At 34.2% G+C, this 24,172-nt stretch overlaps 1 protein-coding gene across 1 annotated transcript; it reads left to right on the top strand.

Moving 5' to 3' along the window:
- Window positions 1-17,257: 17,257 nt before the first annotated feature.
- Window positions 17,258-23,233, top strand: LOC110664904 (uncharacterized). The gene is made up of 4 exons (XM_021824784.2): window positions 17,258-18,617; window positions 20,612-21,183; window positions 21,283-21,502; window positions 21,695-23,233. The coding sequence occupies exons 1-4, from the start codon at window positions 17,382-17,384 to the stop codon at window positions 23,042-23,044; spliced, it is 3,378 nt and encodes a 1,125-aa protein (XP_021680476.2). The 5' UTR covers window positions 17,258-17,381; the 3' UTR covers window positions 23,045-23,233.
- The last annotated feature ends 939 nt before the right edge of the window (window positions 23,234-24,172 follow it).

The following is a 24,172-nucleotide window of genomic DNA, read 5'->3' as shown; positions in this document are numbered from 1 at the left end:
GCGATTTGTGAGTGATTTTGACATGTACAGACTCTCTAATTTCTTCTATAAACAACTGGCGAAATCTTCTCCAAGATATTGTACTTCACATCTGAGGCTAACGTTAATCTAATCATACTTACAGCCATTTGTTGAAGCTCTTCCCAATCATCATCTTTCATGGTCGCCAGTTGCTTCTTGTTCAATGCTTTGATTAATTCTTGTTACACAAGGACATCCTTCATCATGCTTCGCCATAAACTGAAATTATTTTTCCCATCGAATAGCTCAACCTCAAATTTTGTGATTGCTATCTTTGACATCTCAAACCACAGCTCTGATACCACTTGTTGTTAAAAACTGCACCCACACAAAATAAAGAATATAAAATTTAATGTGGTTCGGCATAGGCCTACTTCACCAAATAAATTCACTATCAAGGAAAAATATTACAATCACTAATTATTTTCCTTACCCTCAAAATCACTTAAACAAAACTCACTGAATTCAACACACCTCTCCACTTTGTAGGCTCTCTGTAATACATTACATATAATGGCCAACCAACTTTTCATATATATAGGCCATTAAAATCTAGTCTTTTTAGGACTCTAATTATTAAACTTCATAATTTAAATTCTACTAAGCTTCCTAAACTAATTATACTTTCTAAATTAATTATACTTTCTAATTCCAAATGGACTTGGACTCTAATATGAAACTTAAAAAATTAAAGAAGTAGTTAATCGATTAATGATTAACCGATGTCAATTAATAGGTTGAGAAAATGAAGGTGCCTGAATGTTACTATTCATGCTCCTAAGAAAGTTGAAACCAAAAAGAACTTTTTTTTTACTGAAAATTAAACTTGAAATTTTATAATTTTGATACTCTATTGTTACCTTTCTTTTTTCCTCATAAATAGAACACACACACATAAGTTAGTAATAGAAATGGATCAGTACCACTGTTTAAACCATAACAATTTTAACTGAGTCCTTTCTACATAATCACACACAAGCGCATTTCACATCTGATGTGGAATCCTGAAAGACTGGCCTTTGGACACACCCGACTCACTCACAGACCTCATTACTGGAAAAGATAAAACTTTTTTTTAAATTAAATAAACTATATTAAAAAATTAGGAAAAACTTAACATAAGAGATCCACACTAACTTAATCATCAAACTTCTTATATTAGAAAAATAGGATGTATTATTTCTTTCAATCAGAAGGTGTTAATTTGCGAGATGTTGTAGAAAATGAGCCATTCACCCCAACTAAAATAGTAGATGGTGTGCATGTAGCTAAGCCAAAGGGTGAATGGAGTGAGCAAGAGAAAAGAAGAGTAGCACTAAATGATAAAGCTATTCATATTTTATTTTGTGCACTAAGTAGAAGTGAATATAATAAGGTGTGTATGAAGTCTACCGCAAAGGAAATTTGGGATGCTTTGGTGGTTACTCATGAGGGTACTAATCAAGTAAAGAAAAATAAGATGGATTCCCTAATCTAACAATATGAGTTGTTTAAGATGAAAATGGATCAGACCATAAGTCAAATGTATGATAGGTTTGTGGAGATAGATCATAGGAGGAATTAAATCCCTTGGGAAGACATTCACAAATGAGGAGCTAGTGAAGAAGATTCTAAGAAGTCTTCCTAAAGAGTGGCTACCTAAAGTAACCTTACTCAAGGATTTCAAAGACTTGAGTAAGGTGCAACTTGATGAGCTCTTGGAAAATCTCATTAACTATGAGATGACCCTCAAAAGAGAGCAAGTGGAGGAACCCAACAAGGCCAAGAAGAACATTACCTTCAAAGTGTCTTTTGAAAACTCTAGTGATGATGATAAAGAATTTGATGAAGAAGAATTGGCTCTAGTGACAAGAAGGATAAGGAAGATGCTTTTCCAAAATAAAAAGTTCATTCCAAAGAGGAACTTTAAGAAGGACAAGGGTAAAAGTAGCAAGAGGAATCCTCCCATATGCTTCAAATGCATCAAATTAGGAGACATTAGAACGAATTATCCCAAATTGAAGAACCTTTCAAGAAGTTCAAGAAGAAGGCTCTCAAAGCAAAATGTGATGAATCAACTGACTCCGAAGATGAGGAAATTAGTGATCAAGTTGCCCAAATATGCTTCATGGCAATGGAGGAAAGCTCCAATAAGGTAACTTTGAATGATGATATTGTTGAATTTTCTTATGATGAACTTATCAATACACTTAAAGTTATGAATGATGAACTTGAGTTAATTCATAAGAAAAATAAACTTTTGAAAAAGGAACTAGTTAGTTAGAGGAAGGAGAATGAGACCTCAATTGAGAATGACAAACCATTAGGTAATGATATGCAAAAATCCTTAGATGAGCTCTCATTAGAAAATTAGAAGTTGAAGAATAAAATTATTGAGTTAAGAACTTCTCTTTCCAAATTTGTAAAAGGAAAGGACAAACTTGATACAATTTTGGATTCTCAAAGGTCTCCAAGTATCAAGTATGGACTTGGACACAACAAATTTGCTCAAGCATCTCCTTCTAAGACTATCTTTGTTAAAGCATCTAGTTTAAGTGAGCCTAGTCCCCAACTGCCTAGTCCAAAGATGTCCAATTCTAAAGGACAAAAACCAAAGATATCAAGTGGAAATGAAACTAGAAAGACTTCATTTCATCAACATGCTCCTAGATAAAATGTAAATAAGATATATAAATAGAGGAGAGTTACATCTAGGCCAAACCTGTAACACCCCCATACTAAGTAGGCTACACATTCTACTGTTTTGGTAACTAGTATCTGTCCGGACAGTCAGGATGTTTAAAACCATATTTAAGTCATCTAGAAAAGCCATAAATAAAAATTAATAGAAATCACTTAAAGGTGAAATGGAAATAAGAAAAATAAAGCATAATCGGTTAAATGAGCAGAGGTCCCAGTGATAGGTGATAGACTTCGGAAACGACTGCGAGCTCAGTTGCTACCCTAAATTTGTGTGGGACCCTATGACACCCCAGGTCTAGGGATAATTATGAAACTAATTATAATGAGAAAACCACAGAAAAGAATAGAAAACGAGTTCAAATAATTGAATCAGAATTCAGGAATTAACAAAGTACTATTAGAAAAATTAATCAGACTCGATAAGAAACATTTTAGTCAATTCACTCTCAGAGGTGACTTTTGACCTAAATGTCCATTAAAATATGTAACATTAAAATAATGAAAAATAATTAAAAATGAAGAGATGTGTAGTAAAAAGAAAATGAAAGAAAAGAAAATTTTAAATTTAAAATGCTTTATCACATCACGATGATGCAAGCATGACCTAATTAATTTATAATTTTAAATTAGGAAAATTTGGAAATAATTATAACCTAAATTAGACCAAAATTAAAAGAAAATAAATCACTTTTTCCCTCAAAAAAGAATCCAGCCAGCTCCTCTCTTGGCTCTCTCTCTCTCTTTACCCAAAATTCCTCCATTAATGGTCACTATAAGCTCTTTAAACCCTAATTTTTCTTCATAAATTTCATACCCACCAAAGTTAAACCTTGTTAATTAGCCTTGGTAGAAAGATTGAAAGTGGAAGAAAGGAAAAATTTGAAAAGCTTTGGAAGATTGAAAAAGCTTCATAGAGGTAAGTGATCTTCCAAGCCATCTCCTTTCTTTAATCTTTTAAAACATATAGAATTAAGTTGAATTGGCATAAAAAATTAAGAAAATGATGGGAAAATAAAAGAGGTAATTTTCGGCAGCCATGGTATAGTGAGGTTTTGATGTGCTTTAATCTAATTAAACGTGGATTTTAGCTTGATTTGGGATGTGTATATGATTATTGAGTTATGCTTGCATGAATTGCATGAAAATTTGTAAGGTGGAAGAATTAGGGTTTATGACAATGAGGGTTTTGATGAAATGTTGACCATTGGTACTATTATGCCTAATTGTGGTCATTTGGTGTATTTTGAGTTGAGAATTAACATGAATTGATGAATGGAATTAAGATAAGTGAGGGATATTAAATTGCTAAATTCTGGACCAATGAGTACAGCAAGGTTAAATGGCCATAAGTAGAGTTGTGTTGCTCTAATTAGTGTGAGGCCAATTGGAAATGAAACTAGGGTCATAATGCCACATTTTTTATGAAGAAAACTTGCCCAAAAACTGACCATAAGTTGATCTAAAATTGGCTTGAATCTCGATGACCTATTGCTGGACCTGGAAAAATGACAAAATAAACAGTAAATGTTCAAATGGCCATAACTCACTCTAGGAAGGTCAGAATGACCTGATTTTTAAACCATTAGAAAGATTAGACATAGGACCACTTTTTTCATGGAGAACATAGAGCCCAATTCTGATCCTAACCCAACCAATTTGTTAGAAAAATTTAGGTTCAAAATAAAAAAAGTTTTCAAATTTCTTCTATTAGGAATAATCATGGTAAAGAATTTGAAAATGAGAGATTTGAAAAGTTTTGTAACTCACTAGGGATCACTCACAACTTTCCTTCTCCTAGGACTTCTTAACAAAATGGGGTTTTTGAAAAAAAAAAAAAGACTCTTTTAGATATGGGGAGGACTATGTTAAATGGATATGACTTGCATACCTATTTTTAGGCGAAAGCCATTAGTATGGCTTGTTATATTTTAAATAGAGTTTTGATTAGACCTATTTTGAAGAAAACCCCTTATAAGCTATGGAATGGCAAGAAACCTAAAGTAGGTTATTTTAGAATTTTTAATTGCAAATGCTTGATTTTAAATTCCAAGAACAATTTAGATAAATTTGGCTCCAAAACTGATGAAGATATCTTCTTGGGGTACTCTACATCTAGTAAAGCATATAGAGTCTTCAATAAGAGAACTTTAGTTGTTGAGGAGTCAATGCATATTGTATTTAATAAAGCTAACCCCTTTGGCCCTAGAAAGAATATTTCTTATGATAATGATGTTATAGGTAATCTTGATGAGTTGACTCGTAGAGATCCTCAATCAAGTAGAAATCAAGATTAACTTAAGGAAAATCACTTGAAAGATTTGGGAGATGATGAAGTTGAGCTTCAAGAGCAACAAGGTTAGCTAGTTCTATATTAAGGAGTTCAACAAGATCTGTCCAAAGATTGAACTTTCAAGAAGGATCATCTTAAGGACCAAATCATTGGTGATACATCAAAAGGGGTAACAGCTAGATTTTTTCTTAGAAATATATGAAATAATCTTGCCTTTATTTCTCAAATAGAACTTAAGAGTATAGATGAGGCCATTAATAATGAGGGTTGGGTACTTGCAATGCAAAAGGAACGCAACCATACTTGCAATGCAAGAGGAACTTAACCAATTTGAAAGGAATAAGGCTTGGACCTTAGTTCCTAGGCCTAAGAACCATCCATCCATAGGCACCAAATGGGTATTTAGAAATAAGTTAGATGAGGATGGAAAAATAACTAGGAATAAGGCTAGATTAATAGCCAAAGGCTATAACCAAGAGGAGGGCATTGATTATGATGAAGCCTTTGCCCTCGTAGCCGGATTAGAAGCCATTAGAATTTTGATTGCTTATGCATTATATATGAATTTTAAACTTTTTCAAATAGATGTTAAAAGTGCTTTTCTAAATGGCTTTATTGATTAAGAGGTCTATGTTGAACAATCTCCTAGTTTTGAAAATCATGAGTTTTCAAATCATATTTTTAAATTGACTAGAGCCTTGTATGGTTTGAAATAAGCTCCTAGAGCTTGTTATGAAATGCTTAATAGCTTTCTTTTATAAAATGATTTTTCAAAAGGAAAAGTTGATACAACTCTCTTTGTTAAAAATCATAAAAATGGCATTTTTATAGTGCAAATATATGTTGATAATATTATATTTAGTGCTACTAATGAGTGTTTATGTGAAGAGTTTGCTAACACCATGAAGTGAGTTTGAGATAAGCATGATGGGAGAACTCAAGTTCTTCCTTGGGCTTCAAATTAAGCAAGCTAAGGATAACATTTTCATTAACCAAGCCAAGTATACCAAAGAATTGATCAAGAGGTTTGGGATGGAGAATAGCAAGCCAAATAAAACTCCAATGAACACAAACACCAAACTTGATAAGAATAAAAATGGAAAACTGATTGATAGAAAGCTCTATAGAGGTATGATCAATTGTCTCTTATACCTCATGGCTAGTAGACCGCATATTATATTTTTTGTATGTTTATGTTCACGTTTTTAATCATGTCCTAAAAAGTCTCATTTGCATGCTGTTAAACGCATTCTCAAATATTTGAATGGCACATTGCATTTAGGTCTATGATATCCTAGAAATGCATCTTTTGATTTGTGTTGCTACTCGAATGCTGACTTTGTTAGAAGCATCCTTAATAGGAAAAGTACCTTAGGTATTTATCAACTCCTAGGACATTTTTTAGTTTCTTGGTGTAACAAGAAATAAAACTCAATTGCACTTTCTATGATGGAAGCTGAATATGTGGCTGCGGGTCTTTATTGCAGCCAAATTCTTTAGATCAAGCAATAATTGAGAGACTTCAAAGTTTCTCTTGATCACATTTCTATTAAATGTGATAAGACAAGTACAATCAATTTGACTAAGAACCCTATGCAACATTTTAGAACTAAGCATATAGACATTAGATATTATTTTATACGTGATCACGTGTTGAATGGTGATGTTGTTCTTGAATTTATTGATACAAATCACCAGTTAGTTGATGTCTTTACAAAACCCTTGTGTGAAGATAGGTTAAATTTCTGTAACACCCTCACTGTAGCCATTTTCGTACATTCTACTATTTCGGTAACCGGTGTCAGTCCGGACAGCTAGAACATTTGAAAAAATATTTAGACTAGAGTGAGGAGTCATAAATAACTCAAATAATAGTAAAAAAAATTTACAAAAAATTTTAGAAATAAAATACAACCAAGTTAAATGAGCTGATGCTCTAGTGATGGGTAACCTTGTGGAAGTTGCGGTCCTCATAGCTAGAAGCCCTAAACCCAGGGAAAATTTTATGAAATAATTTTTGGGACTCCGGAGAAGAGTCATTGAGGTTTCTATGGCATTATAATGCCAAGAAAAGGCTTAGAAAAATTTTTTGATCGATACAAATGATTTTCGCTCAATAAGCCAAACGGAGGGCATTTTGGTCATTTCGTCTTCAGAGATGATTTTTGGCCGACTTGTCCAGTTAAGTAAATAAGTATTATGACATAAAATGTGAATAAATATTGTTAAAAATTAAATTGAAATTAAGTAGAAAAGAAAAGAAAAGAAAAGAAAATGAATTAAAATTTTAATTTTGACCTCATGCTTACTTCTATCCAATCACCTTGTGACACATGTTATACAACCCATTAAAAGAGTTAAATAGGCAGAAAAATTAACCAAATTTTCTATCTTTCCCTTACCTCCAACCAGCAGAACCCATTCCCAAAACCCTTTCTACCATTAAAGCTCCCTTAAGCTTCATTTCCCACTTCAATTCACCTCAAAACCTCATCCTTCCTTCACTAAAAATTTCCCTTACCACTAGAGCAAGACTTGGGCAGCAATTAGAAGAAGAGAAAGTGAAAGAAAGTGAGGTGTGAACAAGCTTAGAAAATCATCCAAGAGGTTAGTGCCATATTCTTTGCTCTTACATCCTTCTAAACATGAATTTAAGCTAAGCTAAGTTGAAAACTTGTTAAAAATTGAATTAAAAATGCATGATTATATCCCATGAAATTTCAGCAGCCTTAGGGTACTTTAGGATTTCATCAATTTAATTGCATAATAATTATGTATGGCTGCCATTGAACATGATTTTGGTGTTTTAATTCATGGATTTTGTGTGTATGAAGAATTGTAGTTGTTGGAGTTAGGGTTTGGGGCACAAAATTTAGATTTGCTCATTTGTGGGTGAATGAAAGTTCTAATGGTCAATTAGTAACCATTTGGCTGAGTATAATGAGGAATTGAAGTGAATTGTAGCTTTGGATTTGAGGTTGAGTGTGTTGCCTTGAGTGACCTACAGGACTGGATGTGAGTCCAGCAAGTTTGGGCAGCTATAACTTGAGTTGTGTAGGTTCAATTAGTGCAAGGCTAATTGGACATGAAATTAGACACATAATGACACAACTTTAATGAAGGAAACCTGCCCAGAAAACCAAGTTATAATGACCTAGAAATTGCCCCAATCTGGGTGACCAATAAGTTGTCCCTGGAAAATGACCAAATGAACAGTGTTTGTTCATTTGGTCATAACTCACTGTAGAAATGTCTAATTAACCTGAAATTTAAATCAATAGAAAGCTTAGACAATTTAGGACAACTTTAATGAGGGACACAACTTTAAATTTTGACCAGAACTTAATGAAATTGCCCACCAAACTCAGGACATCAAAACTGTCAGAATGGATTCTGCCCAGAAATTTTGGATACTGTCCTATCCGGCCAGTTATGGTATTTAGGCCATAACTTTAGCTAGAAAACTCCAAATATAGTGATTCAAAAAGGAAATTAAAGAAGACATATAAAGAAACAACTTTGATTAAGACAAGTTATTTAAATTATCACTGTAGCTTAGACCAATGGAATAGTAAACTTAGGACACAAAAACTGAAAATTTGAAATAAAACCTAGGGGTTAGGAATTGAGTTTGGCAATTAATGCCAACAAAAATAAAATGCAAAATGTGGTATCTTGGTGAACTTAGGCTTAACAACTCTATTATGAATTAAAAAGTCAACATTTGAAGGGAAATGGTCAAGTAAATAGTAACCCCAATGATATAGGAAATAGTATAATAAATTAGAAAAACTATTAGGATGTTTAATATAGATAATGTGATTAATGAAATAATTGTTATAAATTGTGATCAATATGAATGATATAATCAATGAATAAATGAATCATATTAATGTATGAATGAGACATTAGTTCTCATTATTGTAGAAAGGACTAATACTTTGAGTACAATGGTATAGAAAGATAATTGATGTGAATTGCGATCATATGAATAATCAAATGAATGTATAAATTATAATTGAAATTTGTCATGAAATAGTGAAGTCATAAAACACAATATACTAACATTAAATGGTACTATATGTCCATGTATTGCCTAGACACGTGTGTCAGATTGGATAGATTGGCATGCCAGTAGGGTATTGTTTTAGCAGTACTGCGAAAGGCTTTATGCCTGTATTCATGGCTTTATACCCATATTCATGGCTTTGCGCCCGCACTCATGGCTTTTATGTCTGATTATGTGTTATCATGGCTTTTTAGCCATTTTAACTGCATACGTAGTTGACGTTCCACATTCCATGATATGACTGCCCGAGGCACCGCGGTGTCCAGAGCCAACGAACCGTTATCTAGTTTAGCCAGCCTATCATAGGTTACTTGGGCAGTGAAATTTGTTAAGAATAATGTGAATTAAATGAATGAATAAAAAAGAAACTAGAATTAGTTTTAAAATTTTATTTACTATGAAATGATCCAAACACCAAGGAAATGTTGAGTAAAAGGATAAAAATATTAGCAAAATAGATATCATTTAAATAAATAATTACAACTGCATCTTCTGAAGTAACATGAATAGAAATGTAATATACTAATATATTTCGTATTTTGTATATCATTATAGTAAATTAAGGAAACAAGCGATTCCAAAGAACAATATAATATGACAAAAGATAATTAATATTAGGAATTCCATATGAAATGAAAATAATTCTTGATTACCCAAATTAGGTTTTTATTTCCATTTATATTTTGTATATATTATTTTCTTGTTATATTATTGCGCCACTAAGCAGAAATGCTTAGCGCGATTGATTTGTTTCTTCGCGCAGATACTGAAGGTAAAGCCCAGCGAATATTAAATAGAGATTTTGAAGTTCTGATCTGCGGAAGTGTCTGAAGTATTCAAGGTTGTCACCTTCTCAGCAATACATGTAGATAGGACCCATATAGGTCATAATTTGTATGTTATATAAAATGCTTAGTTATAGTATTATAATATAAATTATGAAAATGTAATTAATAGGTGTGTGATGTAAATTAATAAATCGGTTAATTCATATATGATTAAATTGTATATCGTGTTCTTTAATGAAGATTGAAAATTTTCATATATGAGTTGAGCATGAATGGGAATGTATGGAAATGGATATGAATGAAATTGTATAGATTTGAATACGGAATTGAAATATATAGATGATGCATGAAATGATGAGATTTTTATTTTAATATATTATTAAAAATTTCAAACAGGTGAATAGTAAAACATGGCGAAATATAATAAAACAGGAGAAATTCCGTTCGTTTCTCCATAGAAAAATAATTGATATTAAAAGATAATAACTTGAAAATAATTAAAGGAATAAAGTAAGATAAGATAGGGTGCTCCGGCACCGAATATAGCACGCCTTGCTCAGCTACACTATAGTCGGGTGAGAGGTGTCACATTTAGATCGAAAGGGGGGGAGAAAGGTCCCTTAGGCAAATCGCACATCGGCAAAGTACGGAGTTGTTCTTGGGTTCAAAAAGTAATGATATATAAAATGGTGGAACTAATCACTAAAGGCGCATTTTGGTGGAATGGCCTGGAGAGTTGGAAGAACTCCAGGGTTAAGCGTGCTCGCTTGAGAGAAATCTTAGGATGGGTGACCTCCTGGGAAGTTCTCCATTCCACCTATGGGATAAAACCATGAGGCTTATGGCCAAAGCGGACAATTCCTCTAGTGGTTGGAGCCCGATCGTTAAAATTGGTATCAGAGCCTCTCGCGTGTCCTCTTGGGCGATAGTGGGGCAATCCTCAGTGAGGACGCTGAGTCCTGAAAGAGGAGGAGAAAGGTCCCTTAGGTAAATCCCACATCGGCAAAGCACGGAGTTGGTCTTGGGTTCAAAAAGTAATGATATATAAAATGGCGGAACTAATAACTAGAGGCGTCTTTTGGTGGAATGGCTTGGAGAGTTGGAAGAACTCCAGGGTTAAGAGTACTCGCTTGAGAGAAATCCTAGGATGGGTGACCTCCTGGGAAGTTCTCCATTCTACCTATAGGGCAAAACCGTGAGGCTTATGGCCAAAGCAAACACTTCCTCTAGTGGTTGAAGCCCGATCATTACAATTTCATTAAGAGAGAATTAGGCATGCTTGATAACTTTGATGCTGAAATTATAATGATTGAATTTGTATATGCTTCTTAAAAATTCTTGTTAAATTGGTGTATGTTTGGTATTTTTAAGATTTGTCTCAATGTTTTCAAAATTTTAATGTGTTAGAAGTTTTATTTACTAAAAAAGAAAAGGTTTTTGATGTTGATATGGCCTTGAAATTTTGTTTTTAAAATTTCAAGAGAGGCACTTTCTGCAGCTGAAAGTCCTCTTTTCGACTGTCGAACCTGGGTTTTCAAAAATCCCCAATCCTTTCTCTTTGATATTCGGCAACCACATTCCTATACCCCTTTCTTTCTCTTGTGACTCTCACTCCCATATCTTTCTCACTTTTTTTTCCCTCTTCATTCAAATTCCCTACAAAATTTGTCTTTTTACAACCTAAACCTTCTTTATCATCAGTTTTCAAAGTCTTTAACATCTTTTTGGGGTTTTACATTTGAATTTTCTTGTGAAACCAGGTGTTTTCTGTTCTTTTTTCAAATTCACCTATTTTTAACTAGTTTTTATACTTATTGCTTTCTTTTTTATTATGAAATTTGCTAGTTAATTCGTTTGTGGGCTGCTAATTTTTGTTGTTCTCTTTTTCCGGTAAGTTACCCTAACCTTGTCTCTTTTTTTTTTTTTTTTTTTTTTCCTTTTCTTTCAAGCTATGCTAGATTGAGAATTTTGTTAAGATTGTTAATGTGAATTTCTCTTGCTTTTATTTAATTCCTTTATTGATGCTCAGATTGGACATTGTTAAATTTGGTGTTTGTTATGCACAATATGTGAGTTATCAAATTTCTTTTAATTTTATATACTTTTTCAATCCTAAATTTTCTTTAATAGATGTGTCAAACTTACTTTTTGCTTTCTAAATCTCTATATGCATGCTGTGTCCTTGATCTGTTATGTGCCCCATTAAGAATTATTTGAATGATTGATCCATCGGCTATGTGTGCATCTAGATAAAAATCTTGAGCTTTGTGTGACTTGTGTAGTTACATATGTCATAAAATTACCTACCATGAAAACATGCGCTACTGCTCTTATTATTTTAACCTGCTTTATGTAGATAACTCCTTTTACTTTGGCAACTTTTCTTTTTGGTACATCATAAAATGCCAAAACCACTATGTACAAAATTATCTTATGTTGAGACTCTTTTTGCTTTAAAATTGCTTTTTATGTGTTTTGAAACTAAAGTTGCCATAGTTTTGAGCATTGATTTTTTTTTTTTAAATTACACAAGCTTGTGTCTTGCTCACTATGCTTATGTATGTTTGTGGAATTTGAGATATACTTACATGTGTTCTTTTTAGAAACATATGCTTTCAGTTATACTTTTTGTCTTGACTTTCTCTTTTGAGAATTTACTTCTATTTCCTAGATGCTATTGCCATGGTTCTAAAGTTATTAATGCAATATCTTTCCTAGAGTTAATTTTGAGAAATTTGTGCACCTTGTGTTTGTTGATCTATATATATGTATATGGCTCTGTGATCAAAATATGTCAGTTAATTTTTTTTAACTGCCTTACTATGTTCAAGTACAATTAGGTGTCTAGTGATTTGTTATTGAAACTATTCATGTATCTAAAGTTGCTCATGACCATATTCTATGGATACTCTGTGAAATGTTTTGGAGATCTTAAGCCAAATTCTTTGTTATTGTCTAAAATTTTTTTCCTTTTCATGATAAAGTGCAAATGTGTTGCAACTTATTGCTGCTTTATATGTCTAAACATATGACAATTGACCATATTGGTTACAAATTTAAGTGTGCTTAATTTTCTTTATGACATATTATGCTTACTACCTATGGTTGCTTAATGTTGCCTTGTGTCTTATGATCAAAGTTATGCTTTGCCAAGTAGTTGTGTGCATAATTCCATATTTTTGTCGATTGAGTTTAAATATATATCTTATGGTTGGTTTGGATTATGTTGCTCTTGACTTTGAAATATGGTCTTTTGCGCTTGGTACTATAACATTACTGTCACTCTGTTTTTTTAGTCTCAATGGGTCATAAGAGGGCATGGAAAAAGACCTAGGGGAGAGTCCAATAGAGGTCCATCTACCCAAACTTCTCCTCCAGCCTTTGAGTTTGATATAATCACTAGGAACTCAGAGATATACATCTTTTTTTAGGAGATTCGTAGACCTAGGTAGACCAGTTGACCCTAACTTTGTTGTTCACTTCACTATCCATGGGTTTCTTACCCCTTTTATTGCCCAAAGGTGGGACTCTTTCATTACCACTCTTAGTTCCACCAGAGAGAACCTTTTAGAGACTTTTATGCTAACCTACATATGGTCCAATAGTCTAACCCCATCACTCTAGTTAGCTTTGTTCACCAAATCGGAGTCTCCCTCACTCCTGTTACCATTGCTCAACATTTAGGGATTCCAAATAATGGTGTAGTAGTAACTAACACTCATCAATGGATCACTGAGCCCTATACTCCTACTGATCAAGTCAGGATTGTCTCTTAGGGTAAGCATACTGATGACCCTGTTCGTCTCCATACTGCATACCTTGGGGTAGTACCCAAGGTTGTTCACCATATAGTTACTCATGAGATAATTCCTAGAGTTGGTCATAGGTCTGACCTAACCTACACAGACATGTTTATCATGACCTGCCTTCCAGAGAGTTGACCTCTCAACTTACCCTTCTTAATCCTTCACACTATGGCCATAGCTTTTAGGCATTCTACTATGTGTCTCCCCTATGGTCGTCTTATTACGAGACTTCTTATGGCCCTTAGAGTTGATCCGGGTATAGAGGCTGCCATGACTATTCCCAGAGACTATGGTTTCTACACTGTGGACACTCTACCACACATGGGGCTCACTGTCTACCAGGATAACTATGAGTATGCTAGGAGGCATCGCCTTGCATCTTCACAGAGGCCATAGCCATAGAGATCTCAGCCACACAGCACACCAGCAGGAGCTACTTTTGATTAGGCTGGTGCAGCCACTGCTTCTACAGGACAGGATCATTTACAGCAGATAGAGGACTGCTAGCTACATTATCACCAGCACGTGGAGGAGCAGATGGCCCAGATATTCACTCTTCTTCAGCAGATGGCCTCTAACACTCCTCCACCAGATATAGCTTCTCTGCCTCCTCTAGAGTCTTAATGCTTTTAGGAGTACTTTTGATCATATTTTTTTATATGTCTTCCCCTTTAGAGTGTATTTTGATGATGTCAAAATGGAGAGATTTATAGATAGTGGATGTATAGTTTCATATTCTAAGCTTTATACATGGTATATATGCTTTTTAGTTGGGATACATATTTTTTGATATATTTATATGATAGTTTTTGGTATACTTATGATACATAATCTGATCTACTAGATTGTTATTGATATAGAAATACCTTTACATCATCATTTATCTAGTACGCATGACATTATGGTATTACATTCATTTAGTCAAAACCTCTCTTATGTGCTCTCCAAATTCTAATTATTGAGGCATAAATTATTTTTGAAATGGGGAGTACATTAAAGGAGAGAATTTTTGAAAAACACATACTTTACTTATGCTTAATTTTTCTCATCCACTAATTATTTGTCATCATCGAAAAGGGAGAGATTGTTAGACCTAAGAGTCGTAATCCATGTTTTGATGATAATAAACAATCAATGTGCTACTAATCCATCTTAGAAGTGTTTGTATTAAGATTGTAGGTCTCAAGTTCAAAATTGAGAAATTACTTTAAATTAAAATTGAAAGAAAGCAAGAAATTGAAGCAAATATCAAGGAGACACTAAAATATATATTTTTCTTTTATCTTGTAAATCTCATAGTTAGTTATGTTGGCTCAAGTCTAGGATTTTCTAAAATTTCTTAATGTCTCTATTTTGTCAATTTGTTGACTAAGAGGGAGTAAAATGAATTTTTTTTTTTTCATTTTTGAGAAAAGCAAATTTGTTTTTGAAAATACTTTCATTGAAAAGTTTATCAAATTAGCTTTTTAACGGTTTAAACGGATCAAAAATCCTAGTTTGGGTTAAAAAGTTATTAATTTTTGAAGCTTGTTTGCTCTTTTGTCCAGATGCACTTTGGCAGCCGTAGTTGGAAACTTCGATAGCCAAGTTTAGTTTTTAAATGATGTTTTTTAGCGCCCTAACCTTCGATAGCCGAACCTGGATTTCTGCAATTCAATAAAATGGAATTTTAGATGGTTGAATAGCTAAATTTACATTTAATGTACCATCAACAGTCATTTTCTTGCCAAATTTATAAATAGAGACCATTTATGACTGTAGGGAAGTTACAACAATAATTATTTCTTTGAGAATTTGTTGTATTCAAAATATTTTCTTCTTCTCTCTCTCTAAAACTTAAGCTACTATAATTGATTATTGGGAGCTTGATATTTTGAGTTGTAATTTCTTAGTTCTAGGAGTTAGTTCAAGGTTGTTGTGAGCATTTATTGTTACTTGAGTGTGATAAAGTATTAATTGCTCTTGAGTGTAAAGGAATTTATAAAAGAACAAGAGTTTGCTCTTGTGGTGATTGAAAGGGGTTTATTCTTTATTTAAAGAAGAATTTTAGTGTAGTTAACTCTCAAGGAGAGCATTGAGGAGAGGATATAAGCTTGAGATAGCCGAACCTCTATAAAATCTCTTGTGTTCCTTCTTTTCTATTTTTTATTTGTGCTTTTCACTCAAAAATTTCTCTTAGCCTTTAAATTTTTTAATTAACACCCTATTCACCTCTCGTCTTAGGTTGCCACAAGGGACAATATAGAGGAATACCAATCATTCACTATAGGCTCACTTAGGTGCCATGAGGCCCTATTGTGGTTCCTTTATTTGGAATCTTATTATTGAAGTCTGTACTATTAAACTTTGCACTAAGTTATAATGCATCCCCATAGAGCCAATGGAGTTCCAATCGCCAATTTTTAAGGGTTCCTTAATGGCAATTGATTGCTCTCTTGTTTTGGATCCTTTTTAGTACTCTTTAAGTATCCCGGAGCTTGAAACTCTATTTTGCTATACTCCAATTACTCCCAAATAACCTGACATTGCAACACACTTTATGGAAGCTATAGGATCACTAATCACCTGCTTTGGGGCTCATTTTAAGTCAAATCGCCTACTTTTCTCTCAACCTTGCTTGTTTGGTCACTTTTAAGTGTTGTTAAGGATTTCGAGCTTTGTTGCTCCTTCATATTGGTCTCCAATCACCATTATATCTTCACCATTATGTCTTTTCATCTAAAAGGTTCATTCCCTTATGGAAATTAGCTACTTTACGCTCATTTTTATGGGAATCACCTGTTCTTATGAGAAGTTCATTTGTCATTTCAAAACACTTTTAATGGTTTTGTGAATATGTGCCTTACTGCTAGATTTTTTTTTCTGGAAATTTAATGTAAAAGAGAGGAGGAAAATAAAGAAAGAAATCAGAGAATTTTTCTTTTCCTATAATTTTAATGTAAAAAAGGAAGAAAATAAAGAAAAAAAATCATAGAAATTCTTACATATATTAGAATACATAAATTTCATAATACAATCAATCAATTCAAATTTAAGAAATTATATTTTATAATAAAATCAACCGTATCTTATAATAATATTTATTATTATTTTAATAATTTGTCATATACACTATAAAAAATTAAAAAGATAATTTATTATTAAGTTCTTAAAATATAAGAAAACTCATAAATTAATCTATTTTATGTTTTTAAATAATAATTTAGTTCTTAAAATTTAATTTTATTATTAAATTAGTCTCTACTATATAAATTAACTGTTAATTTGTTAATTAATTTTTAATTTAAAATAATTTAATTATTAAATTTATTTTATTAATAAAATAATTTCAAAATTTTTATTTTATTAGCCAAATAAACTTTATATCCAAATTTTATATTTAAGTAATTTATTAACGTTATTATATTTGAAGACTATATTATTGCCTAAAAAAAATGAAGAATTAGTAAATAATATGTGAGTTATGCGAGTTAAATGTAAATTACCCTTTTGAAGAAAAAAATCAAAAGGTTTCTGCAATGGAGCCCACAACTTAATCGATGATCCAACGATCCCCATTCCTCCAAACACGTCACCAACCTACAAAACCCACAGATTGACCAAAACAACCTTGATAACCTTGATTCGCAGTTCTGAGATTTTCTCCCTTGTTTGGTCACGCTTTGTTCCCTGCGATCAGACCACAGTAACTTTCAGTAATTCTCTCTCAATCTAATCCGGCGAAGATGATACCGCCGGAGCTCCAAGCCCGACCGTTTCGACCTTACATAGCATCCTCCGTAAGCGCCCCTTCTTTCTCCTCGCTCGATAATGGCCGCCCTTACTCCCCTGACCCAAATCCTAGCCCTAACAGCCACTTCCATTCCCCTTCTTCTTCTTCCTCCTCCACTCCTTCTAGATCTCGTTTCTTGCCTTCTTCATTCGCTCACAACACTAGAATCGCCATCGCTCTCGTCCCTTGCGCTGCCTTCCTTCTCGACCTTGGCGGCGCCCCCGTGGTGGCTACCCTAACGCTTGGCCTCATGGTCGCTTACATCCTTGATTCCCTCAGCCTCAAATCTGGAGCATTCTTTGGAGTCTGGCTTTCTCTAATAGCAGCTCAGATTGCCTTCTTCTTCAGCTCCTCCCTCATCACCACTTTCTATTCTGTTCCTCTCGGCCTCCTGGCCGCATTTCTTTGCGCCTTCGTTAATTTCCTAATTGGGGTATGGGCCTCCCTTCAGTTCAAGTGGATCCAACTCGAGAATCCTACTATCGTTCTCGCTCTCGAGCGCCTTTTGTTCGCCTGCGTCCCTTTCACTTCTTCCGCCCTGTTCACCTGGGCCACCATCTCGTCAGTTGGGATGAATAACGCTTCTTACTATCTCATGGCCTTCAATTGCATTTTCTATTGGCTTTTTGCAATTCCTCGGGTTTCTTCCTTCAAATCCAAACGGGAAGCCAAATATCACGGGGGAGAGGTTCCTGATGATAATTTCATCCTCTCTCCTCTCGAGAGTTGTATTCATACTTTGAACTTGCTATTCTTTCCTTTGGTGTTTCATATTGCGTCTCACTATTCAGTAATATTTTCTTCGGCTGCATCTGTTTGTGATTTGTTTCTTCTTTTTTTCATCCCTTTCTTGTTCCAACTTTATGCTTCCACGAGGGGCGCTCTTTGGTGGATTACTAAGAATGCGCATCAGATTCATAGTATACGTGTTGTAAATGGTGCTTTTGCATTGGTAGTGGCCGTGCTCTGTTTGGAGATTAGAGTTGTTTTCCATTCATTTGGGCGGTATATTCAGGTTCCTCCGCCATTGAATTATCTTCTTGTGACCCTGACTATGCTTGGAGGGGCTGCTGGAGCTGGTGCTTATGCTCTGGGTATGATTTCTGATGCGTTCAGCTCTGTAGCTTTCACTGCCTTGACTGTAATTGTCAGTGCTGCAGGAGCAATCGTTGTGGGATTTCCCATACTGGTATGGACATTCTCCCTAATACTTACTCCAGTCTTTTCTTCTTTTTATTTCTTATTTATTTTTTTTAATCTCTGTTTACAATCATGAGCTATAAATAAAATATTAGTATGTGATTGTTGTGTTTCAATGTTGAGATGTTGAAACGTTTAGGTGGGTTATAGCTCTCAGTTGCTGATAGTTATTCACTTTTAGGTTGTAGTCTGATTGTAAAATCAGAAAACAGCTCTATTGAAGTTCATCATTGAAATCCTGTCTAAATGTATGAGGCATTGCATTTAAATGAAACTGAAAGTGGCGTTATTTCAGCTCATATCACAAGAAAACCGGAGTGAGGATTTTGGAATCTATTTTTTGGATTCAAATATTTATTTCTGTTTGGGGTTCATGGTATTCTGTATTAGTTTGGATGCTTAATGTATACTCCAGTAAGTTTATGTTACCCTAGCCAATGAAGATACTTCTCTGCTGGACATGTATTTTTAAAATTTTTTTGGGGAGTTATTGCTGTGTGGTTTTCTATGATAAGTAGAGTGAAGAAATAAAGGCATCTCTTAATTTTGGTTCTCATAAAACACAGGAAGTTTAACTCGTAGGATAGAAATAAACAAACAGCCCCTTGAGCAGATAACAAACATTGTTCTCATGTTTTGACAGCTAAAAAGAGTTGTTTGTGTTATTGATTTCCATAAGAAGTGTCTGATACTAAAAGATATTTTGCTTTGTATTTTTGCTTTCAGAAAATAGTTCACCATCTACTATCTAGCATTATTAAGAATGGGGAATCAATGATGCTAAAACACTTGTGCTTAGATGCTTATCCGGAAATGATTGGCGTAATGATTAAAACATGGGATGATAAGTTTTCATTGAAAATCAATGTATTCAGTTTTAGACTGTATTACATGAGATTGACTTTCTGAGGCAATTTTCAACTTCAGGCTAGAGTTGCAGTCTTAGAAATTGAAAGTGCTCTTGAAAGGTCTAGGATTATTACTCTTCGAAGGATAGGGAAATTACGGCTTTGAGACTACATGATAACTGTTGAGAGGTATATTTATGACTTCAATGGGAAAAAGGGTCTGCACGCATGATTGCCTGTCCTCAAAAAAATGCTCCTGTTGGGCTAGGCAATTCAATTAAAAAGTTTGAAGGAAATTCACCATTTCATGTTGCCATTATGGAAATAGGTGTTTCTCTTTCATGTTCCATATAATGACCACAACCTGGTTGCATGATGAGAAAGGCAATAAAAAGGAAAGCTGCCTTTCTCAAACCTGTCAAGTTGGACTGTTTTACATCATGGAGGCCAGTCGTCATTTCTTCATTGTTAAATATAGTTCAGTTTCTGAATTGTTAAAGATTGATACAATAATAGAAATTCAATGAATAAATTTAGAAAAAGTGTACATCAGTAACTGCTTTTTAGTTTGGACCAAATTTCAGTGACCAAAGTTACCATTTGATTTTACATGTTTTGCAATTTTTCTCATACTTCTAAAACCTGTCAATGGCATACGTTTATAATTGGTTTTTATTGGCTTGCATGTATAATCACTGACACAGTAGTCGTACATGTAGAATTTGTTATTAAATTTTCTCTACTTTTGCGCTTTATTATTATTATTTTTAATAACGTAACTACACCTTATCTAAAGTTTATCATGCTTGTACTTGGGGAAAACAACCTCTTGCATGTTGGCTTTCTATTTAATGTGTCGGTTTCTATTTGGGAAGCAGTGCCCTTTGGGTTTTCATAGCCATGCAACTAAAATTATTTTGGATTCTCTGTTGTTGCTTCAGATCCTAAGGTCTACTCATTTAATTCTAACTAATCTCATGAGGAAAAATGATATCATTTTTGAATGTCGAGGTTGAAATTATATAAATACATTTTGTTTAATGTCTTCTTAATTAATTTCTGTCTAACTTAATAGAGAAATAAATTATTTTTAAGTGTTAAGCAGATATTATTTCATTTATCCTTTATTTTGCAGTTTCTTCCACTGCCTTCAGTCGCTGGCTTTTATTTGGCTCGCTTTTTCACAAAGAAAAGCCTGTCATCATACTTTGTTTTTGTTGTGCTGGGGAGCTTGATGGTCATATGGTTTGTACTGCATAATTTCTGGGATCTAAATATTTGGTTGGCAGGCATGTCCCTAAAGTCCTTTTGCAAACTCATAGTTGCAAGTGTCATCCTAGCCATGGCTGTTCCTGGTTTAGCTTTTCTTCCACCGAAACTTCATTTCTTAGTTGAGTTTGGTTTGATCAGCCATGCCTTGCTGTTATGCCATATTGAGAATCGTTTTTTTAATTACTCGGGCATATACTTCTATGGATTGGACGATGATGTGATGTACCCAAGCTATATGGTTATTATGACAACTTTTGTGGGTTTGGCTTTGGTGAGAAGACTATCTGTGGATCATCGGATTGGACCTAAGACAGTTTGGATTTTGACATGCCTATATTCTTCGAAGTTGGCCATGCTGTTTATTTCATCAAAATCTGTTGTATGGGTTTCCGCTGTTCTATCACTGGCTGTTTCTCCCCCGTTACTTCTTTACAAGTGTGTACTTATTTTTTGGAATTGAGTCATTAATTTTTCTCAATCTACTTATCCAGGTTTCTTCATGCTTATTTGATCTTCTCTTTTTTTGCTTCGCAGGGATAAGTCACGAACAGCGTCAAAGATGAAACCATGGCAAGGTTGTGTACATGCTGTTGTGGTTGCTCTTTCAGTTTGGTTTTGCCGCGAAACTATTTTTGAAGCTCTCCAATGGTGGAATGGGAGGCCTCCCTTGGATGGTTTACTCTTGGGCTTTTGTATTGTCTTGACGGGATTGGCTTGTGTACCAATTGTTGCTATGCACTTCTCTCATGTCTTGGTCTGGTTTCCTTTTTTTTTTTTTTTTTTTAATTCTTGCTGTTTTCATTTGAATTTATGGGATAACTAATATAACCTATGGATACAAATCTCTTTTCCTTTTTATTAGAATTATTTTTCTAATTTTCTTTATTTCAGTTAATTCAAAATGAATGTTTCTGAATAATGACTGGATTCTTTCCTCTTTGTGCAGTCTGCAAAGAGATGCTTAGTGCTTGTGGTGGCAACAGGTGCATTGTTTATTTTAATGCAGCCACCAATACCATTGGCGTGGACATATCATTCTGACATAATTAAAGCAGCTCGTCAGTCATCTGATGACATCTCCATCTATGGCTTCATTGCATCAAAACCTACTTGGCCATCTTGGCTGCTTATCGTGGCAATTCTACTCACTTTAGCAGCTGTGACGTCTATCATACCCATAAAGTACATGGTAGAGCTAAGAGCACTTTACTCCATTGCAGTTGGGATTGCTCTTGGAATATATATATCAGCTGAGTACTTTCTGCAAGCTGCGGTTCTGCATGCTCTCATTGTTGTGACCATGGTCTGCACCTCCGTGTTTGTCGTCTTCACCCATTTTCCATCTGCTTCAAGCACAAAGCTGCTACCATGGGTATTTGCTTTGCTTGTAGCTCTCTTTCCTGTGACATATCTGTTGGAAGGTCAGGTTAGAATCAAAAGCATCCTTGAAGATGGTCGAGTTGCAGACATGGTAGAAGAAGATAGGAAGCTTACAACTCTACTGGCTGTTGAGGGGGCAAGGACCTCTCTTCTTGGTTTATATGCAGCAATCTTTATGCTCATAGCACTGGAGATTAAGTTTGAACTTGCCTCACTAATGCGGGAAAAGGCTCTTGAAAGGGGTGGAATTAGACATAGCCAATCTAGTCAAAGCAGTTCTGCAAGTTTTGCTCCACGAATGAGATTCATGCAGCAGCGACGGGTATCTACTGTGCCAGCCTTCACAATCAAGAGAATGGCAGCAGAGGGTGCCTGGATGCCTGCAGTTGGTAATGTTGCTACAATAATGTGCTTTGCTATATGCCTGATCCTGAATGTTAATCTGACTGGGGGCTCAAATCAAGCAATATTCCTCCTTGCTCCTATTTTGCTGCTTCTGAACCAGGACACTGATTTTGTCGCTGGTTTTGGGGACAAACAGAGGTATTTCCCTGTTGCAGTGGCTATATCAGCCTATTTGGTATTGACGGCCCTATACAGCATGTGGGAAGATGTATGGCATGGGAATACTGGGTGGGGCATTGACATTGGGGGTCCTGATTGGTTCTTTGCAGTAAAGAATCTAGCCCTTCTCATTCTAACATTCCCAAGTCATATCCTTTTCAACAGGTTCGTGTGGAGTTATACAAAGCAGACAGACTCTACGCCACTGATAACGGTGCCCCTTAATCTTCCATCTATCATCATATCAGATGTGATTAAGATTAAGATATTGGGGATCTTAGGAATTATTTATACGATAGCACAGACTATAATCTCTAGACAGCAATATATCTCGGGAATGAAATATATTTAGACAAATAGAAACTGTACAATATGTTTCTGGCAATTTTCAAGTGAGGTCTTAAATTTCAGGTTCGAGTTGCACTTAATTCTACTTGTGCTTGACTTGTATTCTCACTTTCTACAGCTACTTTTGCACTTGAACTTGTAGTAGGAGTATATTTAAAGCAAATTCATGCTCGACACTAAACCTGATTTTTCATGGCAATGGTGTATATTCTTTTTCTTCTTTTTAATTTATTTGTGACAGCGTAGTCTGTAGGCATGCGGAAAAATCACACTAACACTGGTATAGAAGGTGTAGTAAAATACATTTTTTTTTAATGATTTTTACATTTTTATAATTTTTTATTATTTGAGAGATAGAGTTTTTAAAGATATTTAAAGGTTTTAAATATAAAGTTTTAAATTTAATTTAATTCTTTTTTTTATATATATGATTTACTCTAAAAAATGTTTGTGTTGGAAAATGTGCTCGGAAGAAGGCTCGTGTCATGAAGTTCGAAGTGGGAGCTACGCTCGAGTGCGATTACAGCTTTCACAAGAACTCAAACGCTGCTGGATCTGCTAATATTGGTGATAGAGTTATGAGAGGCTCCATGGCACTCTCGATCTGATGGCTAATGAATTAATAGTGTTTCTAAATATACAATTAACATGGAGGTCTGGAGATATATGGCAAGATTTGTATCTTCTGTTATTGGCCTCCTTCACCTTGTTTTATATTTTTTATTTGATTAGTTTTTATTAAAAGTTACTCTAAAACTACTGAATTAACCTAGTATTTATGACCGTGACACGTTCACATGGCCCGCTGTGGTACTCCCAATTCTGGCGTTAAATAAGTTGAGCAGTCCCTTTCATAGATTATTTTATGAACGGCCAATCCCATCACATCCAATAATAATAGTAAAATTTATTTCACCAACCATAAACGTATCATCCTAACTTTGTTAACAACATTTCTTTTTTAAATCCTTTCTTATCTATTGAAAAATGGACAATAATTATGCTTTTTTCAATGTTTTTATGGACAACTTTTTCTTTTTAATTCATTGAATCATTATTAACCATTTTTTTCAAACTTTTGAAATCTTATATATTTCCTTTGCAATACTGCAATCTAAACTAAAATACTAAT

Source organism: Hevea brasiliensis, chromosome 5 (genome assembly GCF_030052815.1).
Source record: "Hevea brasiliensis isolate MT/VB/25A 57/8 chromosome 5, ASM3005281v1, whole genome shotgun sequence".
NCBI classification, from domain to species: Eukaryota; Viridiplantae; Streptophyta; class Magnoliopsida; order Malpighiales; family Euphorbiaceae; genus Hevea; species Hevea brasiliensis.
Note: the sequence above shows the minus strand (reverse complement) of the source record. Positions and strands in the feature narration are given on the sequence as shown.